We start from the raw sequence: 21,965 nt of genomic DNA, 5'->3' as shown, positions 1-21,965 counted from the left end.
AAAAAACATACTGGTTGTGAACTACACTATCTACCAAAAAGTAATTTGGGCACTGTTTTTGCCCCTTCAGAACCTCGTGGTACCACCTCTTGTTGCTATAACAGCAACCACCCTGTCAGGTATGCTCTCCACTAGTTTGTGTAGGATATCCACTGGAATGCATCACCATTCCTCTTGCAACATGGCACTCAGTTGGACAATGGAAGTTGGCTGCATCTCCTGAGACCTCAATTGCTGGTCCAATTCGTCCCAAAGGTGCTCAATGGGATTGAGATCAGGACTCTGTGCAGGTCAGTCCAACCGGTGAACATTATTGTCTGTATACCACTGCACAGTAGCCGCCGAAACGTGGGGACAACTTACTTGTCCAACTGAGTGCCATGTTGCAAGAGGAATGGAGATGCATTCCAGTGGATATCCTACACAAACTAGTGGAGAGCATGCCTGACAGGGTGGCTGCTGTTATAGCAACAAGAGGTGGTACCACGAGGTTCTAAAGGGGCAAAAACAGTGCCCAAATACTTTTTGGTAGATAGTGTATATTTGAAAGTAAGTAAAGAAGCAAGAGTATAGCTTATTTTAAATAAAATTAAATAAGAACAGATCATAAAATGAAAAGATATAACTTAAAAAAAAAAGAGTGTAAGCCACAGGATAATCATGAATACACCCCATCACAACAGGAAACCAGAAGATAGCGCAGGATCTCCACTAGGTTTTGCACAATGAAGCACAAGACTTCGAAAGTAGTCAAGCAAGGTAAATCCTAAATATTAACACGGTAAAGAAGATGGAAATTTAATCAGTGATATGTAAAGGTAAAAAGTGTAAATAGAAAAATAAATAATAAAAGAGTGTGAGCCACAGAGTAATAAAACTTGTGAGAAACATTACTTTAGCTCGTCTAATAATAAACATAAAAAACCTAAACTTAATTTGTGTTAAAATTGCATGAAAACATACAGTGCTATAGAAATATATGTATATTTTTTATGTTCTGTACATGTATATTATTATAAGAGAGCCCAAATACATATATGTCACATGATGATAGGTACTTTGATATTATTTTTACACCTTGTCTATGGTTGGAAATCCATATTTAATTTAATTAATTTTTTACAATTCTTGAAAGACTTCTGTTAATGCTTTTGGTGTCCTGGCAATAGTAGGCCTATCTATTAGGTGTGCATAGAACAACATAGCAAACTGCACTTCAAAATAAAATACAATTCCATAATATATGATGTAAGAAATAAATAAAAGGAAGCTCAACAAAACTGTATATTTCTTTCATACATAGTGGTACACACTTACCCATTCCTGACCGTAAGAGTCTGTAAGGTCATTGACAGCCTTTGAATCCCACATTTTTCGGATTCCGAAAAGATCCATAGGTAAGAAGCCATTTTCTGCCATGATGACAAAATAGACAAAGAAGCCAGCAGCCGCTTGGATCATACCGATCTGTCCGTAGGCCATTGAGATGAGCCTGTTATATGATAAAATATAAGTCTACACTTTGTACATATCAAGAAAAAAAAAATAAATAAGAACAGTGCTCAGTAGTGCAATATAATGTCAAGCATCTTTGTTGACGTGCACACATTTAAAGCTTTAATTCATCTATTACATTTATAAGTTACTATTAATTTTTAAGTTCAAGTGGTGAGAATTTACTGACTTATAAATTCGTCTACAAAATCACACTTCGTGGTACAAAGCTAATGTAAATACAATGATAGTTAGTTCTTAGCTGATTATTTGCAACTATGAGCGCAAGACTGTTGGGCAGGAGAAAAGTAAAAAACCAACATGCACTATAAACAGAATCACTATAAATTATATTACAAACCACTACGATTTTTTTCCATCAATTCATTTAACTAAAATGAAATTATAAAGTAAAACTGAATAGTAGAGCAAGAACTTTCATTTAATGCAAGAGAACCCATATATTGAAATGAAAAGCGAATAATTCATTGTATAGCTTCTGATCACAAACCCAAAGAGGTTAGAAGGGTTACTATTATACGGTATTTTATTTATAAGATGTATTATATCTTTAAGAATTTCTTAGAGGTTAGAAGGCTTAATATTATACGGTATTTTATTTATAAGATGTATTATATCTTAAAGAATGAAAATTTCTTAGAGGTTAGAAGAGTTAATATTATACGGTATTTTATTTATAAGATGTATTATATCTTTAAGAATGAAAATTTCTTAGAGGTTAGAAGGGTTAATATTATATGGTATTTTATTTATAAGATGTATTATATCTTTGTATTATATCTTAAAGAATGAAAATTTCTTAGAGGTTAGAAGAGTTGATATTATACGGTATTTTATTTATAAGATGTATTATATCTTAAAGAATGAAAATTTCTTAGAGGTTAGAAGAGTTAATATTATACGGTATTTTATTTATAAGATGTATTATGTCTTAAAGAATGAAAATTTCTTAGAGGTTAGAAGAGTTAATATTATATGGTATTTTATTTATAAGATGTATTATATCTTTAAGAATGAAAATTTCTTAGAGGTTAGAAGAGTTGATATTATACGGTATTTTAGAAGAGTTGATATTACACGGTATTTTATTTATAAGATGTATTATATCTTTAAGAATGAAAATTTCTTAGAGGTTAGAAGGGTTAATATTATACGGTATTTTATTTATAAGATGTATTATATCTTTAAGAATGAAAATTTCTTATTAGTTTTAATGATTCCATTCAAATTAATTCATTAAGAAATAAACGCCATTCATAATAATGAAGTCGTCAGTTTGATTCTCTGTTAGTACTGGTACAGCTTCCTTTCCTCTTCGCTTGTAGTTGGACATGACTACAGTACACACACACATTTCATTAATTTAAAAAATGCTTCTCTTAAATACTCTTTTTTTTATTTAACTCCTTTTGAATTCTTATTCGCACTTCACTCTTCACTTCACTCCTAGCCTGTTTGATCAGAGAAGTAATATTGTAACTTTATAAGAAAGCAGATAATATTCTTATATATCTTCCTCTGTAAACTCTTCCTATGTTGATCGACATAACAAAATGTTTTAAATACAGTATTTGCCAATAACCACTTCTTTCAATGAAATGTCTTACAGTAATTTTTCGGGTGAGCAATAAGAGAGGATTTGTTAACTGTCTTGTTCACCCAACAGTGGAACAAAAGGGAATAAGCTGATGAAGCAAATTCAAGTGGGTAGATTTTTTTCAAGCACAGTGGAATAACTGTGAATTTGCAAACAGATGACATCATGAAGAATGGGGTTGTGGGTCATTTTTTATTTCACAAATGTTTACGTAAATTAAAATAGGTAGTTTTTTTATTCGAATTATTTACTATTTATAAGGTAGTAGTTTTATTCCATTTTCAATAAATAAAATTAGAAATGGGATTTTATCTCTTGCTTTGGTAAGATAAAGTGTATGAAAACTCAAATTTACTCACATGAGAAGAGAAAATCTGTCTTCAAGAATATATTTTATGTGTTCTGTATACAGTACTAAATACTTCACACCATTCAATTTCGTCATAATAACAAGAATGAAAGATTAATGTTTTACACTAGCAAGGAAATTATCCTGAGTACAGAACCACGTTTTCTCTTCACACAATATTGAAGAAACTGTCAAATTACGAGCAGTATATCAATTTTGTAATTGGTGGTAGCCATTTTCACTTTGGTATTTGACTTCTCTCCTGCTTAATTAAAAAATAATAAATAACGTAGAAAATAAATATATCAGTAAATTGTTAATACTCACATTTATCAACTTGAGGCAGTATTGGCATGCTTGTGTGAGTGGCTCAACATTAAGACATTATCTTTGCGTGTGTCTTTAAGACATTTGAAATGGAGAAAAAATATTTCACATTCCACAGATCAGAATCAAATGAAAGTTTTTAAAAACACACACACGTATATACAATTCCGTCAATATGCTCAACATTAAAGGACTGAATTAGGGAGATATGTGTCACCAATATCAGCAGTCACGGATGTTTCTGTCAACTGGTACAACAATCGATTTGGACGAACACAGTGGGGAGGAAAGCATCTATAATTATGTGACTGCAAGTGCAATAATATACAGTACTATAAATAATAATAATAAAAAAAATATAATATAAGAGCAAGGAAAAAAAAAACAATATAAATGTATATACAATCTTTATGAAGCCATGTAATTTGTAGACCTACAACATAGTACTTCAAAAGTATTCTATGGACCTTCACAAATGACTAGAGGTAGCACATGCCAATAAATCAATATGTACAATTTATATGTATAAGTGCGTTAATTTTACATGTTGATCAACTTAGCAACTATAACATTAGGAGGTCCTATTGCTCATATCTCTCTAATTCAGTGAAAACACATGTACACTTGCAAGAAGACTCACGAAATTTGATGCAATAAAATTTTAACCCTTCCCTCTTCAAACAGTGATAATTTACAATAATTATTAAGCTCACACTACATAAACGAAGAGCGTTCTGTTAAACAATAATTAAAAGAATGTGATCGTGCAAACTGCTTTGTTGGACTTGTCGTGCGAGTCTTTCTGCATTAAACTTCTGCCACTGAACGTGAAAATTGTCCACACACATACCGGGTGGCACAAGGAAGGATAGAGGGTGGGTTAGAGGCCGTGCAAGTTGTGACAAGGCGAATGCGTGAGCAGGCACATCGAGGTCGACTAATCCATTGCGGGCCGGCTACCACACACAACAAGACACCCACCTGCGGTTCACCAGATTGTCCCTGTACGGGTCACGTGGCTGGCGTTTCATTATGTCAGACTCTGGAGCTTCGTAAGCCAGAGAAATAGCAGGCACCTATAGTGTTGCAGTGGTAGTAATACAGTAGAAAGTTAGTCAAAATACATGCAGAGATCACTGAATTCCATAGATGTTCATTGCTAGATCTTAGCTGCACCCAGACAAATATAGTAGAGAGGTAGAAGTGAAGAGATTGCGAGACAGGCAGATGGACAGGTGGATGGAAGGATATGTGCAAGATCAACGTGAAGGACTTAATCATGCTGAAAAGCAAGAGAAAAGGGGGTAGCAGTGACAAAAACCAAACCAAACGGTTCGGGTCGAGATACAAAAAAGGAAGAAAATAATTCAAGAGTAGACGTACTTACCTGGACAAAGCATGCCAACATGACGGAATGCAACTCAACGACAAATGTGTGGGAAGCAGAAGTTTAACAAGGGCAGGCGGGTCGAGTGACCACATCACACGAGGGATGTGATCACTCTGCCAGCCATTGGAAATATTAAGTAAGAGAGGAGGTACCGACACCATAAAAGAACCCAGTACACATCATCTGAGGGAAGTCGTAATTTACCTTTCGTTTACGAGTTTATCTGTGAAAGGGTTTCGAGGCTGTCGCTTCATGATATCGGACTCTGCTTCTTCATAGGCCAAGGAAATGGCGGGGACCTAACAAAATGGCGCAACATGATGAAATAACCAAAGTAAAAAATCAAAAACACAAAAACACAGACACATATGGGAAGGGTTGCAATGTCTACAGATATGCAAGACACAACAGACTGCGGGGAACAAAAATAATAAACACTTAAGGCAGCACTGTGCAGGCACTAATGAGTACATATGAGGAAGGCAGAACATAATAAACTCTTTACATTCAATGGACGCTACACAATATATTTTCCTACGTGAATCCTACTCTAATCAAATTCTAAACTACAGTCCAATTAAGCCATATGAATGTAAAGAGAAAGAGGTGGATTACCGTGATAGGTAGGGTTGCATTTTCTAATATTAGTATTCTGCTTAAGCTAGACACATCCTAAAATAACAAACTAATGAAACTGCAATGTAGGATTAATCTGTTGCGACACATCACAGATGATACAATTACCAGCACTAGTCAATAAATTAATCAAATTAATACCGCTGCATGTATAAGAGTTAATTTGTCCATTAATTTGAGCCAATCTCCGATACCAATCGAGCAGAAACTACCTGGAATTCAGTAAATTATCTTTTCGAGGATTTCTTGGCGGAATCTTCATGATATCCAGCTCTGCGTGCTCATACGCAAGAGAAATAGCAGGGACCTAAGAGAGGGTAACCATGAAAATATATCTAGTGTTCCTTCACTACAAACTAAAAACAATGCAATTCTATAACAGAAACGAACAGTAATTGGAAATAAACCAAAATGCAGAACCAGCTAATGCTATGCTACATCTAAGCAAAATAACCAGCACTACTAATATGAAAAGGAAAGAGAAATGTAATTGAGCACTATCAAACACTGAGGAGAAACATGCTGTAAAAACATTTCTTTAAATATTGAAATCTTAAAAAATATAGACATCTGCAGCCAAAGTCTCCTGTACAGTAAAACTTTCAGATATCAAACTTACTCAAACCAATATGACACATTTTGTATGGTGGCTGAACATGAAATTGTAGGAAATAGAAGACAATAACTTGATATCAGAGGCTTTACTGTACATTATAGTGCACATATCATCTATGAGAGAATGTTAATTTATATTCTAAATTAGATATTTAATAAAATTATGTAAACGTTTGTAATGTGAAAGAAAGTAGGCCTATTGATACTCTATGGCCACAATGAAACCCCAGTAATCCAAACTTAAATATACCTGATCATGCAATAATCTGAAAAACTGCTTGCTAACAGTCACGTACAAGAACAATGCTCTCGAACAATTATCTGCATTGAACTGTAAGGGAACTTTGCAGTAATTTATTTTTTTTACTGGATTATTTAAAATTGCTGTATAAACTAGTAGGATATTTAATGTCGGTGGAATTGTTGATAGCAACATGGTATTTGGCGAGATGAGGCCAAGGATTGGCAATGTGATTACCCGACATTTGGATTATAGTCGAGGAAAAAATGTAAGAAAACTGAACCAGAAAATCAGCCCAAGTGATAACTGAACGCAAGTCCGAGCTTCAAATCAGTAGGAAAATACACCACCTCCTGAGCTACGCAAATGGCAATTATTTATTTTATGATGTAGTATTTCGACATTGTACATCGAGTTTCTATTAGAACAGTATCAGTTAGTCTTGATGAGACAAAGTGATTTACGTATACAGTAAGGCTGGATGATGACTCAGAAAAAGCTAAGGAACTGCATACAATGAATCATGTAACAAATAAATTGCATCATTACAGTTTTAAAACTTGGAACAATTCTATTAACAATATCACTTTTTTAACTTAAAGAAGAGCAGTTATATTCAATTATTTATAACGAAATAATGTTGCGAGTTTTTACAGTCTATGTTTCAAGAAAAATTCCCTATCTAAGAACATTGTAGTAATGATCCTACAATCACATGTTAACACTATTTGGCTTCAATCTTACACTTATTTTGCTGATGAGGTATGTTGAAAGCTACCATTCTTTCAATTGTGTATCATTCTTAAAAGATGTTTCAAACTGTTATGAAGTTTTATTCTAGGAAAAGTACGATTAACATCAAGATTACAGAATCAAATTAATCAAATTATGTTAAGTTTTTTCTTTCTGCTGATAACATTTTCAATATTCTTCCTGCTTTGATAGCAGCGAAACTAACTGCAAAACATTTTAAATTGACAGTTTAAAATTACTGATATACCAAACAAACAATGATAAAGCTGAAAACTGATTAATAGGAAACTCAATGCACAATTCTATACTTTTTGTAATTTTATTTAATGTGAGTAATTAACCAAAATGGTTTTTCAAAGACAATAAGGTGGCTAATAAGGACAATTGTGAAATGTTATTGCTTTTAATTAATTTAAAACCAATACCCAAAAATATGTAACTCTGAAAGCTCAATTATTAATTAGTCTGGATTATCGTTGTTTCACTGAATTGTGTGAAACAGTTTGGGAGCTATAATAAGAAATACAGACTACAATACACCAAAAAATGTGACTTATTTTGCGACTTCATCATTACAAATTTTGAAAATAAAATTATGCATAAGTGAAGCTACCTACTATTATTTCAATTACATTTTTCCTTAATATAGTTCAATTAGTGTACTTATATTTTCTTGTCTCTCTCATAACCGTGGAAGCCCAATTTAAAGAAAAATATTTATCAAGTGGAATGAAAATACATGCAAAGCCTCGTGTATGTATCCCCATACATACATATTTTACAAGATTTTTAAATTGCATACGTCATTGTTGCACGTAATTGTGTAATAATGCTATAATAATGCTAAATATTCACTATATCGTCACACACAGATACATACGCAATTCAAGACTGATGTTTTTACTAATAGCAATAACCGACAGATTTACTAAGAACCAAAGAGATTTTTATATGTATGTGTGCAGCAATAATTACTTCAACTCTTCAACATTCCAATAATTATGTCACACAATGGAAGAGGGCTTTAAGAAATTGGATTGCAATACTGGCAAATAATAAGTAATAAATTTCAGTCATAACTTAAAGAAGGGAATCATCACTAAAAAATTGAACATGTATAGAAGATTAGGATCTTATAAACTCCTAATTCCATTACTAAATTATTTCATCTCTGACTATGCACTCTTGGCATTTCTATTTTTAAGGTGACGTACTACTGAGTTTTGGTCAATTTTGGTGATTTCCTTCAATTTTAAAATATGGTGCCAAACAAGTTATTGTTCTTTGAAGAATACTGTAGTGAAGATTTCATCGTGATATCTTTTTTCAAAGTTAGAAATTCAGTTTATCCTACGTAAGTAGTTACTATATTCAGAATGCATATTATAAACTTTAAAGTGATTTTACTGCAAATCATAGTTTTTACATTTTAACTTGTTATAAATAAGGTATCTCCTGAATGGTTATCCCAGAGTAATGGAATTTTGCACACATATTCACAACAGGTTTATGCATGAATTGCTGCGTTCATTTATATTTATGATTATTATTAAGAAAAATGTGATTTTTTATAATGGGCAGCGAAACTGAAAAGACAAAAAAATCAAATGTTCAAAGTAATTTTTTTTACTAGTGAAGTACAGACGTGGACAAATTATTAACAAAATTGGCGATTTTTATGATAATTATGTTTACAAAATTTGATTTTTCAATTTAGACTACAGTTGACGATTTTGCATATTTCATCATTACAATAGACAGAAATATGCAAAAATGTCAACTGTAGTTTAAATTGAAGAGTTGAATTTTGTAAAAATTTATAATAAAAATCTTCAATTTTGTTAATAATTTGTAAATTAGCAAAAATGTCAACTACAGTCTAAACTGAAGAGTCAAATTTCGTAAAACTATAAAATAAAAATCTTCAGTTTTGCTAATAATTTGGAAATATCCAAAATGTCAACTGTATTCCAAATTGAAAAATCGAATTTTGTAAAAATATATAATAAAAACCTTCAGTTTTGCTAATAATTTGTAAATATGCAAAAATATCAAATGTAGTCCAAACTGAAGAGTTAAATTTTCTAAAAATATACAATACAAATCTTCAATTTTGCTAATAATTTGGAAATACGCAAAAATGTCAACTGTAGTAATTTTAAGAATCATATTTTGTAAAAATATATAATAAAAATCTTCAATTTTGCTAATAATTTGACCACGTCTGTATATTGATAAGGAAAAAAACCAATGCACCATTTCATTATAGGGAGTCTTAGCTTCATTTTAAACTTTTAGGAAATTGATTATCTTTATGTGAAGCCCAGATAAATGTTTACGAACAACAGAAATTATTCTTAAATAATAAAAAAAATGTTATTTTTTTCTGTGTATATTTTTCAACATAAAAATTTGAGAAAAAAATTGGACATGTACACATTTTAACAATATCTAACTGAAGTAAAATTTTCAAGCAGATATAATGACAATTGTAGAAATTGCAAAACTCAGCAGCATGTTGCCTTAAAACTAAAAAAAAAAAAAAATCATTATTAAAGTATGGAGTGTGATTTGTGCAGGGATAATTATTTGACGCATGCTTTTGAAAAGATAAACTCATTAAGATATAACTTTAATGTTACCTTCTTTTACTTTATTGAAAGAAGAAAGTACTTATGCACATTTTATGAATCATAACACTTCTTTGCACTCGTAAATTATTCGATAACTTAAATTTATGAAGTCTTTAGTGATTTAAGTCATGCTTTGGGGCTTCCAAGATCTTTTATTTGGTCTAAATTTGCGAACTTCTGACTTAATGGCAAACATGATACCCAGGCAATATTAAAGGATTGCTTAAGTGTATTTATTTTGTTAGAACTTTAGTTTTCAACACATAATTGTCTATAAGAGTGTAGCAGAGTAAGGCTATATGGATATTTCTTTGAACTGTCTTCCACAGTAATAAGTTTAGATGTTCTCTACATATGAAATCTACAAACTAAAATTTCAGCAACAGTCAACCTCATTTTTTAAAAAGAAACCATGCAAGCATTCTCTACATCTTTGTTCCCTATTAAACTGACTCCTGTTCTTTGGAGGACAAAACACGAAGGCGAATTAAATATCTACTAACAACTTGCATAAAATATTTTAAGAATATACTTGTATGTATTTGAAAAATAGTTAATGAAAAAGGAGGAATGCTTTGTAGACCTTGTTAAGTTCTACATTTATGTATAATGAAATATGTGATAATTATAGGTAATGTTACAGAAAAAATATCATTTCGAAGGAAAAATGTTTCATGTTAAGATATCTTAGATTACTACATACATTTGCAAAACAAAGGAGATCTGCCCACATTTATTTATAATTATTCTCTTTTATTCAATTTAGCTCGGGTAGATTCATTGCAACTGTTGATAGGAGCAGAAATCTATTTTAAGTCTTAATAAAGGAGAGAATTCTTACACAAATAACCTAAATTCTGAACTGTTTCAAGAATATTTTAAATCTTAATGAAAGAGCGAATTTTTATAAAAACAACTTAAATTCTGGACTGTTTCAAGAACATTGACAGAGAATGTACATAATTATGATAAATACTTGCACTGTGTCAGTTAATTAAATATGAGGATCACTGCTGCTACAACTTAAGACTAGAGCATTCTTGAATAAATGTTCTCCAGTAAAGATGATAAATCTGAAAATAAATTGAAATGGCAACTTTGCTACACAAGAGTATGTATTTGCACCAGTGTTCTGGAAGAGCAAGCATATGAATATAAAATATTTATAGACAGCCAAACACTTCAAGGCTAGCACAAATGACGCCCATTCATCAGCAAATGTGTCAGGATCAGGAATTGGATTCTTAGGAATGTGAGTTTAATAAAATAGACGGGAATCACTTGTATATTAATTCTTGGATTAAAAATATAGAAAGAGCAATTTTAAATTAGAATAAGAAAGAAGAAAAATAATGCCAATTGAAAGAACTTACCAAGAAAGAACTTACCACATTATACGTCAAGGATAATCAACAAAATTTTTTAGATTTAAAGAAAGAAAGAAAGAAATGAAGATATTAAATAGCATCATTCAAGAAGATTAAACATGCTATATGAGGTTCTATCTACAGGAAGAGAAAATCTGATAAAAATTGCAAGCATAATACTTTCCCTTTAGAATATGCTTGATTACTGTCCAGTTAAGACGGACATCATTAAAAATGTATGAGAAGCATGGTGACAAAGATAAATTTTCTCGAGACTTTATAATTTCAAACTGGAAGGTGCAAAGAATCATGAGGCAGCAGATATCAAAAGACGGAGAATAATGATAAAAATAATCTGCAATATATATCTGTGTCTAAATATGGAAGTGGGGAACTTCAGATGCAGTTACCTTTCATTGACCAACTTATCTAAGAAAGGATTACGGGGTCGTCGCTTCATTATATCAGACTCTGCCTCTTCATATGCCAGGGAAATGGCGGGTACCTGATGATTACAAGAAGGTGTGACACATTAAGAGGCAAAACAATATTACAACAAGGTGTGATACAGTAAGAGGCAAAACAATGTTACAAGGTGTGACACACTGAAAGGCGCAAATTATGTTCAAGCAATTATATTAACCCATCTGACTGAAATATACTTCATTCCATATTTCTTTTGGATCTGCATTATTATTAATTATTCAATATTTGTTATCAAGTCTCACGATAAATCTCTAATTTGCGTTAATGACGTCGTAATGTAACAATGCATTATATGATGCATCTTTTGATAATTAAATAAAGCCAGTAACAAATTTCTATTTGGATATAATTCAGTTTTATAATGACTGCAAAGAGGTTTTTGGTTTTGTAACTTGTGAGATTTAATTTCACATGACTGTAAAATCCAAAGTTTTCTTTACGAACATTGAAAAGTATGCTTCTGTGCAAAAAAGTAAAACACTACATGTAGGTACATGACATTTTTGTTTCAAAATAAAATTAGATATGTTCAATGCAGTATTAATTTATTAAAATTTCATGAATATATTATGCTTTACTTGACACAAAGTACCCATGTGATTCACTACTTAGAAAACTATGGTATTTGCAATACGAAACACTGTTATTATGTTATATATATAAACACGATGGAATCTGTGTAATAAATGTATATAAAAACATACTGACATTATCCTACACACGCACACTTACTTGTGCAGTAGCAATGAACAAATTATTTCTTTTGTTTAAGTAAGATGAAATTAAAAGAAAAAAAACTAAAAATGAATTTTGCATCAGAATATGAAAATAGTAATATTGTAAGTTAAAAAAAAAACAGTAGATCATCTAATATTCCTCCCTAATTATTATATTTATTTCGCATGACTTGAGACTTTCACCATGATCAATATGGTGCGAGGTGGTTTTGTATATTTGCATCATGTCATAGATGTAGAGAGATCCAACATTTCAGGTATCAGTTCCATCACCATGAATGATCCATTACTAAGAGCTATTCTCCATAATCATATGACAAATTTTTAATCATTCTTAATTTGCAATTCTATACAGACGTTTTCTAAAACTCGAAACACTGATGTCACAAAAAGTCAGTAGCGTATGTAAGTTAGAGAAATAGAAACTAAGGACTACACTCTGAAATATTAAAAATCTAAATTGAAATTCTGTTTATGTATAAAACAGTATTTACAAAAAGTGAAACAAACATTTCGTAAGTTTTGAGCAGTATTTGCTGTTTTTCATATAAGCAATTTGCTATTTATAAGTTGTTGGGAATGGTATCACGCACGCATAAAGAAGAGAAAAATAGAACAAAAGAAGACTGAGACTTCATTATTTATACGTGATTTATCTTATATTTTTAGAATTCGTTTAATAACAATTTTGAAGAAAAGACGTTTCCATGTTTGAATGAAAGAAATATTCTCAGCATTGGAAACTGAGCAATATTTGAAAGACAGAACACGACACTCTGTCTGAAATAAAAAGTAAACTAGAAAATCTACTGCCTAAAAACTGTTGTATAGAACATCATTAAAAATTTCAGACAATGTATAATATATTTTGCTTGAGACATATTAATATAAAGGTATAACTTTTACGCCTAAAGCACACTTTAAGGACAAAAAACCAAAATTAAATTAAGAACAGGAACATAATAACACTGTCATACGAAATAATTGTATATATTACACACACAGAAAAATAATAAACACACATTAGTTCATACACATGCATAAAACATGTAGGAGACACATGCAGTCTTGCCAGTACATCTGTGGACTGGCAATAAAGACAATACTTCACCACTATGAGAAAGCCAACACAGAAGGGTAAACTAAATGAAGTACATTACGACAATCAGAACACATATTGGCACTAATTACAAGTAAATCACTTAACATAAAATAACCTGAAAAAAGTTTTAAGGGTTGAAAGTATATTAACTAAAGAAATAATGGACAGTATGAAAGAGGATCTGTAAGTGAACAGGGGAGTGAGCTGAAGAATGCCGAGCACCCTGGAATGTAATGATTGAGAGAATCTGCCGTTGACCTCGATGCATAGTTAAATGTGCTGCAGTCTGAAATGTACATCATCAACATCCTGAATGGATATCATCTTTCAAGCATCTACGGCTAAAAACATGACTACACTAACATCTAACTCTTTTACTACAGATAACTTACAGGTGCACTGGTCACAAGTTCAGAAGACAACAAGCATGTCATTCTTCTTATATTGCAGTGACAGTAACAATGCACAAAACTACAAATCTGTATCTTTCAAAACGAGCAGCATGCCTTCGGCAACGCTGCAGCAACACACATCACAATAGAAAAATATCAACGTCTTTGTCATAAATCTCTGAACTACAAAAATGTTATCTATTACACTGAAATTCCTGAGAAGAGAACAGATTCTTATATAACTGTAACGAGCTCCTTATTGCCTGAAGAAAAAAAAAGTATTGCATTATATCTCGACTCAGTGTTCTAATAATAATTATAATTATAATCGGACTACATTTATTTTGAAGTAAGTCTCTATGCCTTTATGATGAGTTGAGAATGGTCATAGTTTAAAGTTTTGCCTTCAGAATGAGGACTTTAAATTTTATACTTAATATTAGAATTTTCATAGTCATTCTGAGACAGAGTAGTTTTCGAAATCCAATTACATGAGGTTTGTAAAATGAATCAAATGTGTAGTTTTTATTAGTTCATAAACACTGTTGGATAATAGTACAAACTATAATATAAACTTAATATTTAATAGGATGAATATGAGCAAGAGAAACTAAAACAGCGTTGAATTTGGGAATTCAACACCTACCAAGAGGTCTTCAACTATAAAGCATATATTCTTACATCCAGTGATGATTTCAGACTAATCTCCCTGCAGGGGAAAAAATAAAGCAGTATGGTAGACTGAATGGATTTAATAAGCCATGAAATATTTTTCTGTATTAGTCATCTGATAGAGCGCACTTTTATGAGGAAGGGGTCAACAGTGTGTTTCAATTGCAGTTAGTTCCAGCAATGTCCATCAGCACAAACATATCAAATGAATATTACGTTATGCTTTTCACTTCCATTATACATTATTATTATTATTATTATTATTATTATTATTATTATTACTATATGAAGAGTCCACTGCAAGAATGATGGATGTCACTATCTTGTCGATAATGAACCAAGATTGTCAATGCATAGCTTAAGATATATAGAATGTACATAGAGAGTTATATGGCATTAACACTGATAGTCTTTGTCCAGTAATGATCGGAAAATCACAGTTAAGCTTTGAGCGCTAAGCATTTCAAACTTTCAATTGCTTCTTCTGAAAAATTTATTCCAAATGACATCCATCATTCTTGCAGTGGACTCTTCATATGCATATGCATTTTTTAAATTAGGGAGATCTGTATCTGTAGGAGAAAGTCAATAATATTTAGAATGACGTATATATAACTAAAAACAAAAGATTTGTGAAATTTTTATTAAGTTTATGAAGTTAAACTTGTAATGAAAAGCTTAAAATTGACGCAAAACACTTTAGATATAGCTGAAATCTCTAGAAGGTGGGGAAGAGACAAAGGGAGGGATTTCCGCTCTCCCACCTATGGGTAACCCCTGAATTTAATTTATAGACTTAACACTATAATTTCGTCTTGCTGAAACAAATAACAACAGAATTTGTGTTCTCCCCCTCCCTCCGAATATATACATTAATGATAATTTTACATAACTTCAATATTTCTGGTATGGCACACTGTTAGTTGACTGGCTAGAGCACCAGCTTTCCATGCTGGTAACCCAGGTTCGAATCTCGGCAGGTCCAACTACAATTTGTGGTAGACAAAGACAGTGTTTGGCAGTAGGTTTTGGCAGGGTACTCCTGTTTCTCCTACTGGCATTCCACCACTGTTCCATCAATTATTATCATATAGTGTTACATAGTTTTCTTCTTTTCGTGCACAAAGGGAAACGCTTTCATGGCGGATGAAAGAACTATAAATTTCAGCACACTGCCCACTAGATGGAGATTTTAGGTGAATGATGCAAGTCAAGTGCTTGCCATTGGTACAATATCGAGTTTCACCAAGTCACTATGTTAAGGCAATATGGAGAGTTACTGTTATATAAGAAACACTTTGTGGATAGTCAGAAATTGCAAATTCTTAAGAGATTGATAGCAATACTTTAGTCTTTCTTAATTCATAACACATTAAAACTCGACTGTGTATTCTTGCCAAAATTCATACAAATTGCTATTTTGAAAGTAATACTAGTAATTGCTTTTATGTCAGTCAGAATTTAACAACATTAATAAGACCCTATGGTAATGTAACTACAAAATGCCAGGAAAGTGTCATCTGTATCAATCATCATACATAAACTAGGTCTATATTTATTGTAGTTTAGCACTAACATTTTAACTTTTTTTCTAGTCTTTATTTAGTTCTGGCACATATATTACATGCAATCTTTTGCAAACATTTTGGTTTTTAAGTAACAGTATCTCATCATCCTTATTTACGAAATATTCACCAATATGTTTACAGATATGTTTGTATTGTAAATGTAAGAAAGTGAAAAACTTACCATGTCAGTTCCCAAGTCAATGCACAGAATGGTGACAGTTCCAAGGGGTAGTGGAATGTCGCATAGAATGAACGCCAAGAAGGGTGAAATTTCAGGAATGTTGGATGTCAGAGTGTAAGCAATAGACTTTTTCAAGTTGTCAAAGATAAGTCGCCCCTCTTCAACACCAGTAACAATAGATGCGAAATTGTCATCCAAGAGGATCATGTCAGCAGCTTGCTTTGATACATCAGAGCCAGCAATGCCCATAGCAACACCTGTGCATAACCACATTATCATTTTAATAAACTTACTTTTATGACGAAAACAATTTTTCAAGAAAAATGTTATTATGATATACTGTATTTGAACTTGTATACATAACATTTCAGTATAGCCTACATTCCGAATGTGTGTACTATACTGCTTACATAGTAGTCATACTTCAGTGATTACATCACTAAAAACATTTGCCTGATGAGAAATATTGAAAAGCTTTTAAGATAATGTTTTGTGCATATATAATGTCCATAATCTAGAGAGATTAGTTGAACTATGTTGCTTAATTCGCATCATTTGGAATTATTTAAATCTGAAATAAAAAGTTTTCTTCCCCCCCCTCCCCCCAATAAAACTTATAAACTCCCAAGCTCCTCCCCCAAATAAAAAAGACTATGCTTTTTGTCCACCTAAAGGCTTTTGTACCAGTGGTATGATACACCAGACATCTTTTAGAGATGTATGCAATTATGTTTAAGTTATATTTGGAAAAGAGCTGAAGTTTTACACCTTAAATTTTTGTAAAATTATAACACAATACATTACATCAAAAAGACAAATTATAACAGATGAAAAATAGCTAAATAGTGCTCACCCTTCTGATAATGTTCTTCCAGATATATTACTTTGGGTGAGTGCAATTTGATGAAATTGGAAGTTAATACATATGCAAAAATATGAAAGAGAATGTACAGGCAAAAAGATCTGACAGGTTGGCAGTAACTGTGGCTAAGACAGTCACGCAGCAGTGGGAGGATAGGGAATGAACGCCATTATTGATGCTGTTTCAGTTGCAATGTCTCTGTGAAAAGCATCGCATCAGGTGTTTGCAGTGAAGATGATTTTCAAAACAAATGATTCAGTAGTTCTTATACATCATAGGTTCCTACAACATTTCAATGGGGGTTGACATGGGTGAGTTCCCAGAATATCAGAACGACTTCTTCAGCAGAAAAACAAGTCAACAGGAAGGCCAAGGATACACGATACCACAAGAAATGGTAGGCAGGGCAGTGCTGAACTTCAGAGTCAGGCTCCAGGAATGCATTAAAAATAGTCGTCAATTGGAGGGTGTAATTTTCAAAATCTGATTTTGTTTTCTTGCATCAGTAAATGGTAATAATGCCTTTTTGCGATAAAAGAATAAAAACCAAGTTACATTAAAATAAAACTGTATTGTCTCATTTAAAAAAAAAGTCAGATCTTTTTGCTGGACCCTGTAGTTTGTTGGAATGTCCGAAAGAAAGCAGAATATGAATTATTCAGAATTTAGCTTGTTACATCTTTGAATATATGTTATTTTCTCACTATATTTCATGTACTTAGAATGAATCTACATTATTAGTCTGTTTCGCTGTGATATTGTTTGACGCAAATCTTACCAATATCAGCCTTTTTCAAGGCAGGAGAGTCATTCACACCATCTCCTGTCACAGCCACAATAGCACCCATTCGCTGGCAACCTTCTACAATGATGAGTTTCTGCTGAGGTGAAGTTCGGGCGAACACAATTTCAGTGTGGTATCTACAAAATTCAATTTACACATAAACACAAAGTTGACATGAAAATATAAGCATTATAGTTACAATATATATTTCTAAAATGGAGATTATGAACAAACAAGAAGGAAAAACTTCCTTGTTATAATGAAAATACATCCCCTGCCAATGAAAATGAAGTAAATAAAGGGGGCACATTCGATGTCTATGTGCATGAAATCTCTCTCTACTGATCTGATCAAAAATCCAGCCCTTCTAGACTAGCGAAACTCCAATCAGAGGTTCTAAAATTACAAAATGTCGGATAATAATGTGTTAAATATAAGCTTAATTTCCTGTTAATATAAAATATTATGTGTGAATGAAATAGAGGATGCCAAACTGTTCTACAAATAAATATATTGGCTGTAATGAGATTACTATCAATTCAATTCACTGCAATATTACCTCAAGATTTCATCAATTTGTTCTGAAGACAAGTCCCTAAGTTCAGTTCCGTGCACAACAGCAGCCTTTGCTTCTCGCGGATTCACTTCAGCTACTGGGATGTTGAGTCGTTGAGCAATGTCCTCAACAGTTTCATTACCTGTAAATATGTCCCATGTCAATGAAGTTCCTAATAATTTGAACTTACATGAAATCAACTCAAAATCTTCATCAATAAAACTGTAAAAACTTATTTCTATTCCGACTTGATATCGATTGAGATGCACTATTGAATATGTCGGTACTACTGATCACTGAAAGTCGAGTCAATATTTCGGGCTTCATTATCACAAAATCCACTTGAAAAATATTCCTCAAAAGCAGGATTTTCCATAAACCGGGTTTCTTTAAAAGCGGGAATTAATTACATTATTCTTATGGTAATTTGGGACTTAACAGATTATCCCTTAAAAACGGGAATGTTAAAACGGGGTTTAACTGTAATAGTAATTTGATCAAATTAAGATATTTTTATACAATTTAAGTTTTCACTATAACCGAAACGTTTCTGTGATGAATTACATTTCACAGGCACTAACTGGTTAATTATTTTTATTACAGACTAGATGTGTATGAATTGCTCTCTTGACCCCAGTAACAAGTAGGCACATTCAAGTTGCCTCTCCATTACGGTATGTCACATAAAAGGAAGAGAGAGAAATTAGTATAGCCTACTGTAAATAAACAAATATTAAATTAAAAACTATGACAAATTTTGAAACACATGTGATATGGGGAGCCTCACATTCAGGAGGCTATGTCACTGTGTTTATCATCGTCGTCTTCCTAACAAGTATTAGGCCAAGTGGCCTGTTACGGTCTCAAACTAGAATTTTCAGTCCATCTCTTCTTTGGACGGCCTAGAGATCTTTTGCCATATGGATGGTAATGAAACAGTGCTTTTGGAATTCTGCATCGATTCATTCGTTCGAGATGACCTTTCCACTGAAGTTGATATTTGCTGATGAACTGCATAATGGGTTCTATTTGAAGTTCTTGCATTATGTCCTCACTTATTTTTATGATCCCAGCGAGTATATCCAGCTGTTGCTCTCATAAACCTCATCTCACTTGCTGTTATTCTACTGACATCTTTATTCTTCACAGTCCACGCTTCACTACCATAGCTTAATACTGGCTGTGCTAAGGTTTTATACAAGCCTATTCTTGTGTGTCTTTGTACTAGTGAAGGTTTCATGATTTTATTAATGATCCCCATTGTTTTATTATATTTACATATTTTTTCAGCAATATCTACTTCATCATAAGGTGATAGTGTATAGCCAAGGTAAGTGAAGGTACTTACTCTTTCTATTATTTTATTATTCAAACAGATTTTACTTGGTACAGGGAATTTCCCACAAAATGACATGATTTTCGTTTTTTCAATATTAATTTCCATGTTATATTTTTCACTGACCATATTTAAATTGTGTACTGAATATTGTAAATCATCTTCAGTTGATGCCATAAGAACTAAATCATCAGCGAAAAGTAAAGCATCAAGCTGCATATTTCGATTAATTGGAATAAATCCATGGCTTGTCTGTCGCCAATCTTGAATGATTCTATTTATATATAATAAACAGATGTGGTGAAAGGCCACAGCCTTGTCATACTCCACTATAAATGGGTCGCCACTGTGAAAGTTCATTGTTACTTCGAATTGCTATGATGGTTGTTTTATATATGTTGTAAATACTTTGTATAATCTGTTGAGGCACTTGATCATCTGCCAAAATCTGAAGTAATTTATTCCGATTAACTTTATCAAAAGCCTTTTTAAAGTCAATGAATCCCATATGCGTTTCTAGATTAAATTCTCTATGTTTCTCAACCAGTAATTTCAATGCGAAATATTCATCACAACAGGACCTTCCTCGACGAAAACCATTTTGTTCCTCACTGATAATATTGTCGAAAAGCTTATTGAGTTTGTTTTTCAAAATATTTGCATAAATTTTATATCCTGCGTTTAATAAACTTATTCCTCTATAATTATCCGTAATTTTCAAATCTCCTCTCTTATGTATAGGGATTACAATAGATTTAGTCCAACTTTCTGGAAATCCTTGTCCCTCCCATATCAAATTTAAAAATCTAAAAAATCTTTGTAGAAATTTATGGCTAGCATATTTAAATAATTCACTATTTATTAAATCTTCACTGTGTTTATCAAAAACTAAATGTGTGTAAGTATATTGGATATACACGGTCTTACCCTCTGAAATGATTCCTACAGACTTCGCAATGGCCTTGGCAGTGATGGGATGATCTCCTGTCACCATGATGACTTTGATACCTGCAGAGCGGCACTTGGCTACAGCATCTGGTACAGCTGCTCGTGGGGGATCAATCATAGACATAAGGCCTACAAAGCGCAGACCAGTTAGGGGAAAATTGGGGTCATCACAGTCGAACTTGAAACCCAAGGGGAACTTGTCAGATGGCAGCATAAAGTCGCAGAAACCTGTGAAAAAGATCAGATTATCAGTTTCTCAATCTTGCCTATTTTCCTTATTTTGTGAAAAAGAAAAAAAAAACTTCTTATGATATCCATACTGCTTGAGGCGAACATAATAGCATAAATCCTTAAGATGAAGATGCATAGCTCAGCACAGTGTTATCATATTTATTCCACTTCGCACTTTTTCAGTAAATTCTTCATTTACTCCTAACAAATTCTTCTAGGTATTAAAAAACTGCAGCTTACCAAGCACACGTTCTCCCAAGCCTCCAAGTTCCAGATATGCATTGTTGAAAGCTTCCTTCATTTCTTCATCCAACACCTTCTCCTTGCCACCAATGAATATGGTAGAACACTTGTCAAGAATCCTTTCTGGAGCACCCTTCATTACCATAACATGCCGAGGATCATTTGCATCTTCTGTTTCATGGATAGAAACTTGGTACTTGTTGGTAGAGTTGAATGGGATTTCACATACTTTCTTGTTGCGTTTTCGGATGGACATAACATCACCAAGTGCAAGCTCCATGCATTTCAGGAGAGCAGCTTCTGACGCATCACCATTGACCTCTCTGTGAATCAATAATTACTATTTTAATTTTCTGTTTTTAAGTTTCATCAACATTTGAGGCTTACTGTTACTGCTTATAATGAGGAAGCAACAGAAAAGCGAATACAGTCATCATGAAGTCA

The 21,965-nt window shown here is 32.5% G+C and overlaps 1 protein-coding gene across 5 annotated transcripts in view; it reads right to left on the bottom strand.

Annotated features, from left to right (window-relative positions):
• Atpalpha (sodium/potassium-transporting ATPase subunit alpha) overlaps positions 1 to 21,965 on the bottom strand; it is a 331,079-nt gene that overhangs the window by 5,851 nt on the left and 303,263 nt on the right. For 4 of the 5 annotated variants that reach the window (XM_069832988.1, XM_069832985.1, XM_069832989.1 and 1 more), the window contains 7 exons: positions 21,519 to 21,844; positions 21,027 to 21,275; positions 18,767 to 18,905; positions 18,202 to 18,344; positions 16,562 to 16,818; positions 5,383 to 5,477; positions 1,318 to 1,492 (listed from right to left, as the gene is read on the bottom strand). In XM_069832988.1, the coding sequence (XP_069689089.1) occupies positions 1,318 to 1,492; positions 5,383 to 5,477; positions 16,562 to 16,818; positions 18,202 to 18,344; positions 18,767 to 18,905; positions 21,027 to 21,275; positions 21,519 to 21,844 (1,384 nt within the window). Of the gene's footprint in view, positions 1 to 1,317; positions 1,493 to 4,769; positions 4,865 to 5,382; positions 5,478 to 16,561; positions 16,819 to 18,201; positions 18,345 to 18,766; positions 18,906 to 21,026; positions 21,276 to 21,518; positions 21,845 to 21,965 lie in introns of all 5 variants that reach the window. The other variant, XM_069832986.1, reaches the window with a different exon arrangement.

Source organism: Periplaneta americana, chromosome 8 (genome assembly GCF_040183065.1).
Source record: "Periplaneta americana isolate PAMFEO1 chromosome 8, P.americana_PAMFEO1_priV1, whole genome shotgun sequence".
In the NCBI taxonomy this organism is placed as follows: Eukaryota; Metazoa; Arthropoda; class Insecta; order Blattodea; family Blattidae; genus Periplaneta; species Periplaneta americana.
This window is presented reverse-complemented; position numbering and strand designations above follow the sequence as displayed.